This window comes from Neophocaena asiaeorientalis, unplaced genomic scaffold, assembly GCF_003031525.2.
Source record: "Neophocaena asiaeorientalis asiaeorientalis breed wild unplaced genomic scaffold, Neophocaena_asiaeorientalis_V1.1 scaffold78, whole genome shotgun sequence".
NCBI lineage: Eukaryota > Metazoa > Chordata > Mammalia > Artiodactyla > Phocoenidae > Neophocaena > Neophocaena asiaeorientalis.
In genome coordinates, this window is record NW_020175018.1 from 17982271 (window position 1) to 17999945 (window position 17675).

The 17675-nt window shown below is 61.1% G+C and overlaps 1 protein-coding gene across 1 annotated transcript in view; it reads left to right on the forward strand.

Moving 5' to 3' along the window:
• Positions 1-4: 4 nt before the first annotated feature.
• The window catches only part of VAV2 (vav guanine nucleotide exchange factor 2), a gene marked incomplete at its 5' end in the record, with an annotated part of 182669 nt that continues 164998 nt past the window's right edge, over positions 5-17675 (forward strand). Inside the window, one exon of the mRNA XM_024762236.1 lies at positions 5-181. Within this exon, the coding sequence (XP_024618004.1) occupies positions 5-181 (177 nt within the window). The remainder of the gene's footprint in view (positions 182-17675) is intronic.

Consider the following 17675-nt stretch of genomic DNA (forward strand, 5'->3'; position numbering starts at 1 on the left):
CCGCTGGCTCATCGACTGCAAGGTCCTGCCGCCCAACCACCGGGTCGTGTGGCCCTCGGCCGTGGTCTTCGACCTGGCCCAGGCGCTGCGCGACGGCGTCCTCCTGTGCCAGCTGCTGCACAACCTCTCCCCCGGCTCCATCGACCTCAAGGACGTCAACTTCCGGCCGCAGATGTCCCAGGTGAGGGTCCGGGCGCGCCGGGAGGGGACCTGGTTTGCGGTCCCGGGACCCCGGTCAGAGCGGCGTGCTCGGGGACGTCGGCAGGCGGCGGGACGGTGAGCGGAGCGGCGGCGCGCCCCGGGCCTCGGAACCGGCTCCTCCGAGGGGCGACCCCGGGAGGCACGAAGTTGGCAAAGTGCCCCAAGCCTGGGCTGCGCCTCCGCCGCCTCCGGGCCCTGCCTGGGACCACCCGCTGCTGGGCCTGCGCCTCCCGGGGTGAGGGGCGCTCGAACCCCGGCGGGGCGCTCACCACTGCCGCCCCTTCTCCCGGGCCTGGGCCCCGGGAAGCAGTGAGTGCACCCCCCCTCCCCGCCCCGCCGCCGACCACAGGATCCCGCCGAGACGGTGGCCTCGTCAGGTGTAGGGTCCCTGGCTTCGCGCCTGGTGGCTGGACGCCCTGGAAGACAGGGGCTCGGGGCGCGGCGGGAGGGGCCCGGTGGGGCGGGGAGCCGGGAGCCCTGGGCTGGGGGCACCGCCCCCTCGCCGGCCTCAGCCTCCTCCCGAACCCTTTGAGGGGGGCAAGCAGCGCCAGTCCCCCAGGGTCGCGCGACTTGGTGGGAACAGGAGCCCCTCATGCTTCCCTGTACCCTCCAGTGTGGCCTTTGTCGCGGCCGAGGCGCCTGTGGCTGCCGGGCGGGCAGGAAAATGTCTGCTTGGCCGGCGGGCGCTGCCTTTCGTGGCCCCTTAGAGGGAACTTGGCGAAGACTTAAGCAGAGTGGAGGCTGCTGTCCTGCCCTCCCCCCCGGGTTCCACGACCCCCACCCCAGCACCTCGGAAGGGGCCCTGGGTGCCCAGCGGGGCCAGGGGCCACCCCAGGTCTGGCCAGCACTGCCCGGGAGCAACCTTCCTGCTCACCCCACAGCCCCTTCTTCTGTGATCCTCTGGCCTTCACAAGCCAGTGTGACAGCTGAAACGGGCTGGGGGGAGGGGGATGGAGTGAGTCACTGCTTTTCCAGGCTGGACCGCGTGGCCTCTGCCCTTTGGCTGTGACCGCATTTCCAAGGAGATGGGGGCATTCCCCCCCTTCAGGGAGGATGGGGGTGGCCGCTGACCAAGAAGAGTCTTGAGGGGACGGGGGCAGGGGGCCACCCTCCCACTCCACGGGAAGCGGACGGCCCAGGGAGGGAGCCCTGGCCTGCCGTCTGGTCCCCAGGCCCCACTGAAGCCAGAACTATTCTGGGCCCTCTCAGTGCTAAGTAGCCCAAGTTCCCGGGACCGGGTGCCCTCAGATCCAGTCCTCTCCTCTGCCCTCAGCCCCCTGGGGCCTGGGACATACTTACCCCATTTTGCAGCTGGGGGAACTGAGGGTGTTGGAGCTGCTGAGGGCAGAGCTGGGTCTTGAGCGGGAGTGTCTGCCTTTGGCTGTGAACTGCAGGGGCTGCCCAGGCTTGCTGGCTCCTGGCTGACTGGTAGAGAGCCTGGGGCCCAGGGCACGGCCGGGGGTGGCTGGGGGCGTTGGCTGGGTCCCGGAGCTGCCCCTCCCAGCTGTGTTTGGCCAGGAAGGGGGAGAGGGCGCGCTGGCTGTGGTAGGTGGCCTGGCTCAACCCCTGCGCTTCCTGGAGTCCCTGGAGCCATCCTTGGGCCAGCAACGCTGACCCGGCACAGTTTCCTTGAGCCCCCCTGCTCCAGCCCCGGTGAAGGGGTGTCGGGGGGCTGGGCGGTAGGGAGACCCTGATGGGCGAGTGTCTGTGTCTTCATGGCCATGTGCTCTTATTGAAACCTGGCACTGTCACCTCCCTGTAGTGGCCGCTTTGGGGGCCTCAGTTTCCCGATCTACGTAATGAGGACAGTAGTAGTGGCTGCCTCATAGCCAGGTTGTGAGGACTCGGTGAGGGGAGGGTAGAGAACATCCTTAGTGCTGCGCTGGATGGACGTTAGAGATCTTATCTGGGCAGGTGCCGCCCCTTGTGTCTGAGGGCTGGTCTCCCCTGCCTGTCCTCTTACGGAGGGTGGGGCTGGTCACACCCATCTTTGTGTGTCTCTTGCCGGCACAGGGATGGCTGGGTTAAGGCACATGTCCCCATCTGTGTATTCACGATTAAAGAAACAATTCTCTTGACCATGTATGGCCGTGCAGGGTTTGGGAGAGGAACGTGACGGTCTGTCTGGGTGGCTGTTCTTTGCTGTCTGGGGAGCTTCCCTCCAAAGAGGAGGGGAGATGATGTGGTCCTCCAGGTCCGTGGTGGTGGCATCGCAAGAAAAATCACAGCTGCCTTTTCTTACCCACCCTGCCCTGAGCTAGTCCTGATTCTGGGAGGCATATGTCACCCCTGTTTCATGAATGAGACAGCTACAGCTCAGAGAGGTCAAGTGACTTACCCCACATCACACAGGTAGTAAGTGGTAAAGCTAAAACCTGGACTCAGGTCTCCCTTCCAGGACTGTTTATTTCAGAAGCCTTCCCTCTGCTGTCTCGCTGAGTTTCTGATGGATGCTCCTGGCCCGCTTCTCAGGGTGTTCACAGTGTGTGTCTGTTTCCATGGGATGGATGGGGTGGGGAGTGCGTGCCTGTTTCCTGGGGGGTCTGGACACTTTGCTGGCAAGTGGGCAGGGCCCTTCCGTCTTCCTGCTGTCACTCTGTGCCCTCACGTGGACCCGTCCAGCTCAGAGGCCTTGCCTGACGTCCCCTCGTTCCAGAATGCCGCTCTGGCTTCTCCTGTGACAGGTGACATCCTGTTTTCCAAGTATTGCGCTTCGAGTGCCCCTCCCGTTTGCTGCGTGGATCTCAGCTGGGTTATTGGCCCCAAAGGCGCATAATAGCCACACGCACTTACTGAGCATCTGCTGTGTATAGAGCCAGGTACTAGGAAGGGTTCACAGGCAGATCCAAGCTGCCCCTTGTCCTGCCCTTCTGGATCTGGTCGGGTGTGCTCTATTTTTTTTATCCAAAATGCCTGGCAGCCACGTTGGGTTTAATTAAAGTAATTCGGTACGGCCAAATCTGCTGACCCTAATGAGACCGCGTGTGTCTGGAACAGCTTCAGTTACGAGGTCCTGAGGTTGCTGATGCCAGCAGACGGCCCTTGCGTTTGGTCTGCAGTCTGAATCTTTAGGGCACCAGCCGCCCAGCCTTTTGCCCCCCCCCCCCGCCCCCCGGCAGGCCTCCTCTCCGTAGAACAAGGCTGGGAAGCTCGTCTGCAGGGACACGGCAGAGAGAGCTCCCCCATGCCCACACCTCCAGCTTCAAGTCCTTCCCGTCCCAGCCTTGTGCCGACGTTCCAGCCTGCGCCCCCCTCCCCTAAGCCTTTTCCATCAGGGTCCATCGTGTGCCGGGCCCATGCTGGAAGACTACCCCTCCTTTTGTCCTGGTTCTTCCTGTAGGAGCTAGTCTAGTGGCTGCCTCCTCTAGGAAGCCTCCTCTGATTTCACTCTTCTCCCATCCTGAAGCGTTGCGAGCCTGGCCCTTGACCCGCGCCCCGCCCCACCGTGTACCGGGTATGTACCTCTAACCCTGCGTTTTCCACACTTTGCTTTAGTAAACAAGCATCCCTCGGAGCCACGCTCATAGCTCACTGTCCTGAACCCAGGACGGTGAATCCCTCCCCCTCCGGACTGGTGTGAGCCCTCCCAAGGGGTCTCCGGGTCCTGCCGAGCCGGGCCTCCCTTTGCTGCTGTGTCATTCCGGTCCTTCCTTCGAGGAATAATTGCAAGCCCCTGTGCTTCCAGGCAAGGGCCCAGTCCCTGCTCCGAGATGCTTTCAGGTGAGCAGGACACACAGCAGGTTGTTGAGGTGCCTGTGGATGAGGAAGTGGCCTTTAAGTGTCCTGAGAGGTCCCAAGTAAAGGCAGGGGGACGCGGTTCCCGAGGCCAAGGGGTGTGATACCTGGGCTGCCAGGGAGCAGGGACACGGAGGCCGATTCCAGCGGAAACTAGGATGCCTTTTCTTTTCAAGTCAGGTTTTGTTTTTGGTTTTTTTTTAGATTTTATTTATTTATTTGCTGCTTTGAGTCTTCCGTGGCTGTGCGCGGGCTTTCTCTAGTTGTCGAGGGCTGCTCATTGCGGTGGCTTCTCTTGTTACGGAGCACAGGCTCCAGGCATGCGGGCTTCAGTAGTTGTGGCACACGGGCTTAGTTGCTCCGCGGCATGTGGGATCTTCCCGGTCCAGGGATGGAACCCGTGTCCCCTGCACTGGCAGGTGGATTCTTAACCACTGCGCCGCCAGGGAAGCCCCAGGTTTCGTTTTAAGTGTGAACATATCTTGACACTCGAGAGTAAGTTGGTGCCCTGCACCCTCACGTTTCCTACAGAAGAAGGTCCCCTCTGCAGCCACAGAGCCACCACCTGAACCCGGGAAACAGCGGGGATGGTGCCGCCTTGGAATCCACTCGAGCTTCAATGCGTGTCTCCACAAATGCCCGTTTCAGCAAATGGTCCACCTGGGGGCTGGGACGACCCCTCCGCCTCACCTTGATTTTCCCGACCTGGATGCCTTTGAAGGTGACAGGCCCCTTTTGTTGCAGAATGTCCCTCTGGGTTCATCTGCCGTTTCCTCGCGTTGGATTCAGGCTTTGCACCCGAGCACGCTGTTGCCTTCTCCTGGCATATCCTGTCTAGTAGGTGGCACGGGTTTCCAAGCATCCCCTGGCTGGGGGTGTTGGCTGTAACCACTCGACGCCGGCGCTGTTTGCCGGACGGCTGCGCTGCGAAGGCCCTCCGATCCCCCTTGTAGGTCACGAATATTCTTGAGAAGGTGCTTTGAGACAGTGACAGGATCAGTCCTCCTCCCTCCCTCCCTCCCTCCCTCTTCTCTTCCTCTTTTCCTTTCCTTTCTCTCTCTGTCTGCCACTGTGGATTGTGGTTTCCTGTCCTCTTCCATGGATTCTCATCTGTTACCGTCACTCTTTATTTTGACGCTCAGATGGTCTCAGGTTTGACCAGTGGCAACTGCTTCAAGCTGCTTCCGTGTGTCTTTTTGACACGTTGCCATCGTTTTGTGAGCTCTGTCTCCTTCCTGGCACAAGCTATCTGAGCTCATCTTGTATTTTATTTTGTCCAGCTCCGGAATCAGCCGTTTGTGGAAGGAGCTCCGGGTCCGCAGTGCAGAGGCATATGTAGAAACCAGGATCTGGGTGTAGGCGCACCTGTGCTGGGGTGTCTCAGCCCTGAGACCCGGGCAGTGTGCACCGCTGAGTTAACACAGGCGTGTGTGTGTGTGTGTGTGTGTCCCCCCGTCTGTGTGCTGCACGCGTTCACATTTGTCCTTCTGTATCAGTGCTGTCAAGTAGAAGATGTGTGAGCTGCATCTGTCTCTTAAAATTCCTGGTGGTCACATTAAAAAAGTGACGAGAACTGTGTAACGTTAATTCTAATGATAACGTTTTATGTAATCCATGACCAAGGGGGCAGAAATCAGATCTGTGGGGGTAAAGAAATCATATTCTTTTCGTGCATCAAGCACAGACGTACCCATAGAAAAGAACAGTACAGCACAGATATACAGTACATCTGTGGTATTAAAATTTCATGCGGGGAGGGCGATTGAGACAATGCCGGGAAAGGCTCCTTAGGGGGGGTGATACTGACAAGAAGGTTGAGAGACGCTGATTTCCCGAATATTAGCATTTCCGGGCGGCAGGGTTTGTGGCACCCAGTTTGTGCCGCAGGGGGTGGGGATGGGGGAGGGGAGAGCAGAGGCCGGTGGACCAGGGGTCTCGTCTTTAGCGCTGACCTGCTGGCTGGAGGGTCACCTGCAGGGCTGTGTGGGGCAGGGTCCGAGGCTTGGGTCTGGAGTTGGCAGGGAAGGCCGTCGGGCATCGCCTGCCCAGGCCATGGGTGGGCGCAAGCTGGCGTTGGTGGAACGTGGTTTGTTTGTGCCACGTGTGCTGATGACAGAAACCTGGCTTTGGCGTGGGCTGCCGGGGTGGAACGGCGAAGAATGCTGTGTTGGGTGGGGAGTCCGTCGCGAGGGGCGGCCCTCACCTGTCTGTGGTCTGGGCCCTGGAGATGGGGCATCTCCGTGCCGGGAGTGGGGGCCCTGCTGCGCGTGGGCCCAGGGCCTGACAAGGGTGAGGAGGCACAAGGTGACCTCCCCCCGCCCTGGTGCCTCATCTCAGCCCGTTGCTGCCATGAGGTCCACGTGACCGAGGATGTCGCCTCCCCGGCAGGGCGGTGCCCTCCAGCCCCTGCCTCCTGTCCCCGTGTCCAGGCCACGTCTGTGGCTGCATCTTCCCAGGACAGGGCAGTGCTGCTGGGAAGACGCCCTGCAGCCCTACCGCTGAGACCCTGCCAGGCGGACCTCCCTCCCGACTGCCCCTGAATCCAACTGCTTCTCCCCCGGCACCCAGCCGGCAGCCACCACCCCCTCCCAGAGCAGCGGTGGGCAGACGTTTTCTGTCGAGGGCCAGGCAGTAGATATTTCAGGCCCCGTGGGCCAGACGGTCCTGTCGCGGGTACGCACGTCGGCCCTCACCGTGCCGAGGCAGCGCTGATGATCTGTGAACGAGCGAGGGGCTGTGCACCAACATGTATTCGTGAAGAATGACACGTGAATTGCATATGTTTTCCACGTGTCACGAAATACTGTTCTTTTTCTCCCCAGCCATTTAAAAATGTAAACACCTTTCTTAGCCTGTAGCCTGGGTAAAACCAGGCAGTGGGCCGGTTCGCTGCCGCTTGTCTGCTCAGGGCCCTTCCCGGGGCCTGCGAAGGTGTCCTGGTCCCCGGGGCTCCCCCCTCCCTGTTCCCACCGCGCTTGGCAATCGTGTCTCCGTTTGTATCCAGAGCCCTTGGCATGGGCTCCTCAGACAGGAAGTGATCCATGGAACAAAGCTTCCTCACCACTTCCCTGGCGCCAGAAAACGTGCTGAGCCCCGTGGGGATGACCTCCTCTCGTCCCCGGAGCGCGTGTGGCTGAGGCTGTGCTCTCAGCCCGATGAGCTGCCTGAAATGGTGGTGGAGGGGGCCGCACTCGGCCACTCGGCTGCCGTGAGACTCCTGGTGCTGACGTGTCACTGGCCTGGCTGAGCCTCGCTCTCCCTGCCTGGAAAGGGGGTGACGGTGGCCACCTGCGTGGGCCCCCCAGCAGGCCCGCTAAGTCTCAGAACACTGCACCTCCACCCCACGCCCGGCTGGCCGGCTTGCTCCTGCTGGCCGGACCCTGGCCCCGGCTCGCCGCCTGCCTCTTGGGCCAGCTGCCTTCCCCCGTCCACCTGGCCTCACCTTGCCTCTGGCGGCCCAGCTGCTGCAGAGCCTCGTGGGATGCCAGGGGGCCCGGGGGGCTTGCCTCTCCCTCCTTCCCTAGCCCCTGAGCCCCTCCCACTCGGCCCCAGGTAGGGGGAATGGGGAGGGGAAGGATGGAGGATCCTTGGCCCAGGAGTGGAGGGGCCCAGGGTTGGTGGACCGCAGCGCTGCCCCTTCCTCTGGGGGTGACCGGGGACTCCTGCCGGGAGGGGTCTCACACGCTCTCTCTGCCGCTTCCTTCCGAGGAGCTCCTGGGCTGGATGGGGCAGGACTTGCTGTCCCGTGCGGGGCTGTGCTGGTCCTCAGCAGGTGCGGGTGTTTGGATCCCTGGGGGCAGAGACCTCGGAGGGCTTCGTGGAGGAGGTGGCACTTGAGCTGGTGGTGAAAACTGGACGCCTTTAGGTAACTAAAGGTTGGAGATGGGTGGTTGCTGCAGGGATGGGGCTCTGTGGGGGCAGAAGCTGGGGTGTGGGGGTTCCCACTCTGCCCCCCAGGCAGATCGCTGCTGCCTGGCCATGCCCTGTCCTGACAAACTTTGTTCCCTGGCAGCCCAGCCAGGGCGCCTCCCCTGGTCCTGGGGAGACCCTGTGAGGCACTGGGTTGGGCGGCCGTGCCCCCCGTCAACGGAGAGGTGACAGGCTGGCCTGGGGGCGCACAGCTGCTTGGGGGCCGAGGCCTCTCGCCAATCCGCCCAGGTCTCTTGGAGCCTGGAGTGTGCTTCGCTTCGTTCCTCCCTTCGCCAGCAAAGCAGCCTTGGCACGGTCCTCCGTGGGTGAGCAGGCTGGGGGGCCGCGCAGTGCCTGAGTCCAGACGTGGCTGGGCTGGTTGGCTCGGCCTTCCCCTCACCTGCTCCCAGGCGGCTGGGGGAGAGTCACTCCATCATTTACTCAAAGTCCCATCTGCCTACGGGCCTCGGGCAGAAGAGGCAGAGACCCCTGACCTGTGTCTGACCTTCTGGAGGGGAGACAGAATAAGGGATTCGTGAAGAATTAAGATGGAGAGAAAGACAGCGGGCAGAAGGCTGGTGGCTGGGCTCAGGAAGCCCAGGCAGGCTCCCGAGGAGGGTCAGGAGGGGCCCCTCTGCAGCCTGCTTCCTGCACCTGCTCCCCTCGGGTGCTGTCTCAGCTCTGAGCTGGAATGGGGCGCGTGGCCTGTAAGTGAAGTTCAGCCCCGCAGTGGGGGGCGGCTGCCCGAGGCCGCGGTCTCTGGGGGTTCCTTGTGTGCCCGAGGCCCAGCCACGGGGCCAGGCCAGCTCTGCGCCGTCCGGTTGTGAGCAGCTGTGGCTCCCGCTTCAAGTCTGGGCCGCAGGGCGTGGCATCCTTGTCTCCTCCCGCCCCGTCCACATCCTCCGTCCCGTTCCCCATGGCTGCGTGGCATTGGCGCCTCCACCACCCGGGGGTCCTGGGCCGCTCATTCTGGCCGAGCTGTCTGGGGGCAGCACCGCCCCGCCCTGGATCCGTCTCCCACCTTGCGCCTGGCCTCGTGTGCTGCTAGGCAGTGGGGCGGCCTCCGACTCGTCCCTGGGGTGGAGACGGGTGCAGCGCTGTACCCTCTCGGACCTGGGTTCAAATCCTCGTCGCCACTTCTCGGCTGTGTGCTGTGCCCCACCCCTGCCCCAGCCCCTGTTTCCTCTGCTGTGAAAGGGGGTTTCTGACAGCCACCTCCTGGGGGTTGGCTGAAGACAGAGCAGACAGAGGGGACCCAAAGCTCTCAGCCCAGCATCTGGAGGTGATGTGTGCTCGGAGGGTGTTGCCCACCCCTCCACACCCTCACCCTGGGCAGCCCGGCCCTTTGAAGCCTGGGGCTCTGCTTCTCCCTGTAGATGCCCCTCCCCTAGCACCTGCCCCTGAGCTTGACCCGGGAGAGAGGTCGGGGCAGGGGCGCAGATCTGGCAGGCCCTGCAGACCTGCTTCAGTGCCGGATCAGGAGCCAGCACCGCACGTGTGTGGGATGAACCCCTTGCCCTTTCTGGACCCAAATGGTAAACAGGAATAACAACGTACGGCTGCAGCGGGGGCAGGGCCGTGCCGTGGGTGCCGGCCGGCCGGGATGGGGGAGCAGGGGTGGCCCCCAAGCGAGGCTCCCTGCCTTTGGAAGCTTAAGTGTTGCTAGAAACGCACGACATTTCAGTTTTGTGGGGATTGTTTGTCATCTCTGCAGAGTTTATATAAGGATTTAAACACTTATTTTTATTTATTTATTTATTTTGTTGCCGTACGCGGGCCTCTCACTGCTGTGGCCTCTCCCGCTGCGGAGCACAGGCTCCGGACGCGCAGGCTCAGCGGCCACGGCTCACGGGCCCAGCCGCTCCACGGCATGTGGGGTCTTCCCAGAGCGGGGTACGAACCCGTGTCCCCCGCACCGGCAGGCGGACTCTGAACCACTGCCCCACCAGGGAAGCCCTAAAACACTTATTTTTAACACACCTACTCCTCATTCCCCTGAGCCAACTTAAACTTCAGGCCGTAAATGCTCCTGTCGGTTTGTTATGTTTTGTGCTTTTGGTTTCAAAGGCAGCGTGCGCACGTGGTGTCCGGTGAGAGCTGGTCCAGGCAGGCAGGGGGCCCCGGCTGCCGGCCGCCTGGCCTCCCATCCCTCCGTGGGCTCCGTAGCCTCCGGGCCTTTCCAGGGATGGGGCCCACTCCCAAGTCCCCCCTGAGGCCCCTCCCCCCGAGGCCCGGTTGTCGTCTGTGCGGAGTGGGGGGCACTTGTCTGTCTTGTGCTGTCAGAGGACTTTCTGAGATGCTGCCCCACTGCCACCTGCCAAGTTCATCCGCTCTGCTGGGGGCTTCACGGCTGCGGCAGGAGGGGTGTCTCCCGAGATGTGGAGGGCGGCAGGGTGGGGTGCTGGGGGGCCGTCGCCAGGACCGGAGTCACCTGGCAGGTGGGCGGCTTCGGGTTCCGGATGTTTCTCTGCTCCACGTGTCTCACCCCCCACCCCAGCCCTGCCTCTGCCCGGCCTCTCTCCTAAATGTGCCGTCCACACATTTCCAGCTTCCATCCACATTCGCTTGATGGTCGTATTTGTCTCACAAACGTAGGATGCCGTCAGGGGAGGGGACTGCAGGCACCGTGCTGAGCGCCTGGACGACCCCAGCCCCGCGGTGAGGGGCCAGCGCGGCCCCGTTGGTGGCTGAGGCCCAGAGTCGCTAAGCCACCTGCCGGGGCCACGCAGCTGCGAGAGGCTGGGCCTGGGCTCGCCCCGGCCTTCCTGACCCCAGAGTCCAAGGCCCACGTTTTGCTTTCCTCCCCTCGGGGTTGGCTCTGGCTGGCGGCAGTGTTTATGCCAGGTTTGGCCTGGTAGGGGAGGCGGGGCTCCGCACCTGGCCTCCGTGTCCCTCCAGGAATGGGGAGGTGCCCCCTGGGACAGTGGTCGTGGGTGCAGCATGGACTGTCCCACCTTTCAGCTGTATGAGGGGTGTCTGGGTCCCGGTCCCCGGCGCACGGGGCAGCTGGAGAGGTTTGGTCTGTTCACGCCCTGCCTCCAGGTACCCCTGAGGTGGTGGAAGGTTCTGGTCCCTTAAGCTCATGACAGTCACATCCTGAGACCCTCCCTCCCTTGCCCTTAAGCTCCTCCTTAATCTACCCTCCACCCCAGAGACTGGGCATCTGTGTTTTCCTCCCCGCCTCGCCCAGCTTATCTGGCTCCCGGCACAGGAGACAGAAACACCCAATAGTCATTTTGGTGAGAGACAAGGAACCTTTCAGATCCGAGCTGGTTTCCTCTATACACGACGGGTTACTCACACATACGGATTCTGAGCACCTGAGCCCCCATCTGGATGCCAGAGGTTTCTCTCCGCCTGAAGCGGTTTTGTTTTTTTTCACCCCAGGGCTCAAAGGAAGCAGGCGGGAGGCAAGGTGGTGGGGTGTGACCCGGGCCTGCAGATGGACGCGTTCCCTGGCTTCCCCCGGCCTCCTCCCACCTGCCGCATTCCCCCTCCCCTCTGGGCCTCTGCGTTCCTAGCTTAGAGGGACCAGACGCCCCCGTCTCTTGTGATGTCCGGGCACAGTCTGTGTGGTTAGGACCAAAGGCTGGAGCCCTGGCTGTGCCACTGACCACTGTGGGCCCTGGAGCTTGACCTTCACGGAGCCTCAGTTTCCTCCTCTGTAGGACTGGGATAAAAATAGTATCTTCCAAAAAAAAAAAAAAAAAATAGTGTCTTCCTCAGCGGGTGATGGATAAACAACATGTGGTCTATCCAGACAATGGGATATTATCAGCCATAAAAAGGAACACAGCACTGACATCCTGCAACATGGATGAACCTTGAAAACGTTACGCTGAGTGAAATAAGGCAGACCCAAAGGGACAAGCGTTACGCGATTCCATTTCTATGAAATGACCAGGACAGGCAAATCCACGGAGGCAGAAAGCAGGTCGGTGGCTGTCAGGGGAGGGGTGGGGGGAAAAGGGGGGAGCAACTGCTAACGCGTACGGGTCTGTGAGGGGTGATGGAAAGTTCTGGAACTAGATAGTGGAGGTGGTTGCACAACATGGGGAATGTGCTAAATTTCATGTTATGTGTACTTTTTTGTTTTTTTTTTTTTTGGTCTGCACCACGCAGCTCATGGGATTTTTGGTTCCCCGACCGGGGATTGAACTCAGGCCATGGCAGTGAAAGCACTGAGTCCTAACCACTGGACCGCCAGGGAATTCCCTACGTTACGTGTACTTTACCAGAATAAAAAAGTAGCACCGCCCTTGTGGGACTGGGAGAACTGCATGAGGAATTCGAGCAGCTCTGTGGCCTGGGACCGCAGTGGCCCGGACACCTGCCCCTGTGTTCTTCCTCCGTAAGGAATGTCAAGTCACATTTGATGCCTGCATTGGTGTAAAGGCAAATATACGAATAGTGTATTTAAATATTTAAATGTTTAAATACTGTCTTCGATCTAAGACACTTTCATGGGCTCTTAGAAGTGCTGGCCCGCAGTGCCGGCAGGTGAGTCAGGCCCGCGTGGTCTTCTCTGGCCACTCCAGGCAGGACAGGGAGGTGAGAGCCTGGACTTCGGTGTGTGTCATTGATGTGTTGTGTGATGCTGGGGAACTTACTTTCCTTCCTCTATAAACTGGAGGTGCTGGTGCTGGCAGTAAGGGTCCTCACCACACTGTTCGGAAAGTTGAACAAGCTCGTGTGAATGGCAGGCTCTGCCCGATGTCCGGGCCATTTTACGCCCCCCTCCCCTGCCACCCCCCAGTGTAAGGGTCTCAGGCTGGGCCCCAGGGAGCAGACCCCGAGACGGGAGGTGAGCCAGTGAGGCCAGGGAGGGAGGGACGGAGGCCGAGGCCCTCTTCCTCCAGCAGCTTCCTGCCATGGGCACTGAGTGCTGGGGGCAAGGTGGTCCTCGAGGGGCACGGCCCAAGGGAGGGGAACCCGGGGTTTCTGTCACCGCTCCTGGGTCCCGGGCTGGGCAGCAGCCCCGGGCACAGAGGGCAGTGCTGGGGCAGGCCCCGGAGTGGCGAGCCCTGGGGGACGTCGGCGGGGTGCCTGCAGCTGCTAAAGGAAGGTGGCTCTTCATCCCGGGTGGGAGATGATGACACGAGACCTTTCCTCTCTCGGCTCTAGGAAATGGCCCAAGGAGCTTTCATCTGAGTCGCTGTTGGCAGAGGGCCTGGAGATGGACCGGGCCCCCTGTGTGTATGGGCAGTAGCAAGCACTGGTTTCTTTCTTCTTTTCTTTTTTTTAAAAATAGATTTATGTATTTATTTATTTTTGGCTGCGTCGGGTCTTTGTTGCTGCTCACGGGCTTTCTCTAGTTGCAGCGAGCGGGGGCTACTCTTGGTTGCGGTGCGCGGGCTTCTCATCGTGGTGGCTTCTCTTGTTGTGGAGCACGGGCTCTAGGCGCGCGGGCTTCAGTAGTTGTGGCACACGGGCTCAGCAGCTGTGGCTTGCGGGCTGTAGAGCGCAGGCTCAGTAGTTGTGGCGCACGGGCTTAGTTGCTCCGTGGCACGTGGGATCTTCCCGGACCAGGGCTCGAACCCGTGTCCCCTGCATTGGCAGGCGGATTCTTCACCACTGCGGAGGGCTGGTTTCTGATAACAGTTATGAATGACCTAACAGGCTTGGGAGGAGGAGGCGCTCCGTCACTGCTCGGGGCTCCACGTCAGGTGGGTTGGAGAGCCACCGCTATGGTGGTGTGGGACGCTCCCAGGCTAGGCGGAGTCAGGGGACTTTTCTGCAGGAAGTAACCTTTTAGCTGAGCCTTGAACAAGGAGTAGGAGTCAGCCAGGTTGGGGAGGGGAGGGGAGCCGTTCTAGAACAGGTCGACAACTTCCCAGCCCCCGTTCCTGGCTTGCCAATCTCAGGCCAGGCCAGGCCTGGGTCAGCCACTGGCTCTGAGCCCGTTTCCTCCTTTCTTATTTTCCTCCTGGGTTGCCTGTCCTCTCGTCCTGGCTGCTGTTTCTCTGCAGAAGCCAAGTGGGAACTTGACGCTCACCCCAATGACTGGGGACGTTCTGCATCGGCCTTGCTCTGCAGGGGGCACACTGATGTGGGCGCTGATGGGTTGGGTGAGTCTCACCAGCCATGGGCTGGGACCGTCCCTGGGGTCCCAGGGGATGAGGGGCCCGCTCTTGATGGGACGCCTGGGGCCCTTAACCGATGGCTGGATTGTGTTTCTCTGGGCACATCTTCCTACTCTGGTGGGCTGAGCCCAGTCAGCTTCTCTGGGTCTCTTTCCTATCTGTAAAATGGAAATGGGGGATTTTCTGCACTGCTGCCCACTGCTGATGGCCTCGGGGGCTGGTGCACCTGGAGAGTTGGGTCGTAGGCAGGGATGCTCGGGTGACAGTTCCCAGCCGGGGGCGTGGGAGGGAGCCAGGTGTTCGCAGGCACCTGAGGGCCGTTATTACCTGATGTATGACTTTGACAAGTTTCTTGCTGTCTCTGAGTTTCTTGGGGTGACACCGCTTCCTCCTCCACAGATGGGTTGTGAGGCTGAAGGGAGATGATGCCCGGGGCCTGCTAGCTCCAGACCAGGCAGGGCCCGACACCTGACAGGTGGTGTCCTCTGTAGCTCCGTATGCAGAAGGGACTTGTCCTAACCTCCTGTGACCCACATGCCTTCCTGGAGGTGATGAGGGAAGACGGGCCCAGGGAGCACGGGAGATCTTGGGCCACTTGCTTTGTGCCTGGGTCTCAGTTGGCTCACCTGTAAAATGGGGCCATCATTTCTGCCCCAGGTGCCTCCAAGGGTGGAAGGGAGGAGGGCTCTGGGGCGTCTGAGGTCCCTATAGGGCCGCCTGCCTCTGGGCGTCTGGAGGGGAAGCGCAGGATCTGTGCGTGTGGAATCCTCTTGGCGGGAGCCACCGAGCCCCTGGCTGCGTGAGTCTCTGTGTTCTGGTTGACAAGCTCCCTCTTCCAACACTTCTTAAGGAGGGGCGTCCCGGGAGCTGCGACCATCTCCAGGAACCAGCGTGTGGACGCAGCGTCTGCTTCCTGGAGCGACGTGGGTTTTCTGTGGTGTTTGGGAGCATCTCGGTTTCCCTGAGTTGGCTGATGACGCAAGGTTCTGGAGCATCCCCGCCCGCCGCCCCCAGCACTGCAGGGACGCTGGAGCACTTGGGGATGACCCGTTGAAGGGTCACATGGGGGCAGTGCGCTTCCTGGTTGTTCCCATGGCCGGAGCTGAGGGGTGGACCGTGGAGGACGCATGCCTTGTCTGGAGTGAATAACCGAGTCAGTAAATCCAGGCTGTAAACCTCACCTCCGCGGCCCTCGTGTGTGTGTGTGTTTACCGTCTGGCTTATCTCTGCAGTGGACTGTACAGCTGTGCTTCCCGGGAGCATGCGGGCTCATTTCTGGAACCAGGTGTGGGTGTGAACAAAGTCGAATTGGTTTTGTCGTCGGGAGGCCAGGCTTGGTGTGCCGTCGGTGCTGTGCCCTCTCTCCGCCCGTCTGCATCCCTGATACGTCTGGGTGATGCCATCCACCTCCTCTGGGTAGTTTTGGGGCCCGAATCCACTCTCCTTGAAGCGGCTGAGGGCTCTGGGGTTTGGCCCACAGAGCTCTGTCCACCCTGGCTGCTTGGGGGGAGCCCTGGCCACCTCCCGGCCATGGGGCAGGAAACAGGTGGTGCAGGTGGCCTCTGAACTGGGTTCTGTTGATGCTGGAGACCTGTGGCTGTGGCTTGGCCACACCCTGGGCCAGCTCTGGGGCCCCCATCCTGCCCCCTCCCTCCTGTCTGGGCCTCCTGCTGGTGGTGGGAAATGGTCAGCCCGGGCAGGAGACCAGAGTGTCATGGACATGTCTCACCCTGCCCAGTGGAGCGGCTCTGGCCCTCAGCCTTTCTCCCGCGTTGCCATCTGGTGACTTGGGGAGGAGCAGGCCAGCACCTGGGCTGCCTCTTGGTGGCGGTGGACCCGGCCGGGACAGTGCTCAGCCCACTCTGATGTTCCTTGGGCGTGATGGAGTCACCTGTCTTGCTGTGCCTGCTCTGGGCTGCTCCCAGAGCCACCTGGCGACGCTGAGATGGTCATAATTAGTCACAAGACTGGAGGCAGAGGGCAGCCCCGTGGAGTGGGAGTCACTGTCACCCATTTGACAGCATTGGAAACCGAGGCTCAGAAAGCAGGGCCTTGTCTGCCTTTACCTGTAGGAGATGGAGACAGCATTCCCATGGCCTCCGCGCTCCCGTGGCAGCAGCATCGTCTCCCGCAGGGCGCCAGCGGGCTCCTGACATGTGGGATTTATATCCGTCTGAACTCTCCCCACGCTAATTCACGTGCTGGCACCCCCTCTCTTTTCTTAACTCATGTGTGTAATAAATTTTTTTTTTCCCTCAAAAAAAAAAGGGAAGATAGAATTTTCATACACCACTCCCTCCTCATGCAAATAAACCTTGGGAGAAATTGGCGTGTCATCTCTTTGGGTGTATTTGTGGTAATTTAGCGGCTTAAATGAAACATCTGTTAGCCAGCCAGGCTCAGGCCGAGCAGAGCTGTGGATTTGCACCAGAGCGCCTGGGAAGTAATTTACTGCAGGAGCAGGGACTCTCCGGCCAGAGCCGCCCGCGTGCAGGCACATGTAGCACCCGAGGCCACGGTGACGGGGTGAGGGGGGGCTGGAGCCTTTGTACCCGGCCCCCTTGGGTCCCTGAGGACAGCAGGAACATCCTTGGTCGTGGCCGGGCCAGGGGCTGGCGGTGGGCCTTGAAGACTGGGAGGTGCTGGGCTTCCCGTTGATGTGCGGGCTTGGCGGTGGCCAGGACTCAGGGAGAGGCTGCCCTGTGTCTGCAGCCCGTCCGTGGGCTTTTAAACCCAGACCATCCTGGCCGTGTTCCCTCCTTCAGGGGAAGAAGGGTGGGCTCCCTGTTGTGGTCAGGAGCCCGGCAGGGCCGGAGCTCAGACCTGCCCCACTGCTGACGTGGCCGTGTGTGCGCCCTGGACGAGCTTCTTCATCACCCTCCCCGCAACCAGTCTCACTTGGCTTGTCTGTAAAATGGGCTGCTGTGTGGCTGTGGCTCCCAGTGGGCACTGGATGGTGAGCCAGTTCCCCTAGTCCATTTTGGGAACTGCCATCTCTGTGAAGTGCACTTTTGGGAACTGGCAGGCACTGGTTTCTATCTGAGTCACTGCGTGGTGTGACGGGACCGTGCCGGGGCACAGGTAGGCTCTTGGTGGAGGACATCTGGCCCTGGGCCTTTCTGTGCCCGTCAGTCGAATGGTGGTCACGTCACTTGTAGTTGGATTCTTGTTGGGGGGGCGGCTGCCTCTTTTCTAGAGAGTCTTCCTTCCCAACCACCTGTTGGAGCTCCCTCTTCCTTTAAGGTCTGCTAGACCTCTCACCTCCTCCAGGGAGACCACCTGGATTTCACCAGCTCTTCCTGCAACTGGCACAGGTCATCTGGGCCATCTAGCTCTTAGGGAACATTTTTTGAGCCTGTGAGCGATCGGCCCTCAGGGTGAGGGAAAGGTAGGTGAGATTCTGTGCCTCCGTTGAGGAGTCCAAAGTCTGGGGGGAGAGCAGGGTCAGGGAGGGATCATGGGAGCAGTGGTCATCTCTAGGGGAAGTGACAGGGACTTAGAGCCACTGCCTTGCAGGAGGCGGGGTGTGGTTGGTGTGTGGGTGGCTTCATCCTGGGTGCCAAGGAATCCCGGAAGGGGTTGGAGAGAACACGATGTGCCTGGATTTGGCTCCAGAAAGTTCTGCTGTGGCTGCAGTGCTGGGAGTGGATCGGAGGGCAGGCCTAGAGTCTGGGAGGCTGGGGAGGAGGCGGATGTGGTCATCCCTGCAGGAAAGCTGACCGGGCCTACACTGGGGGGGGGGGGATG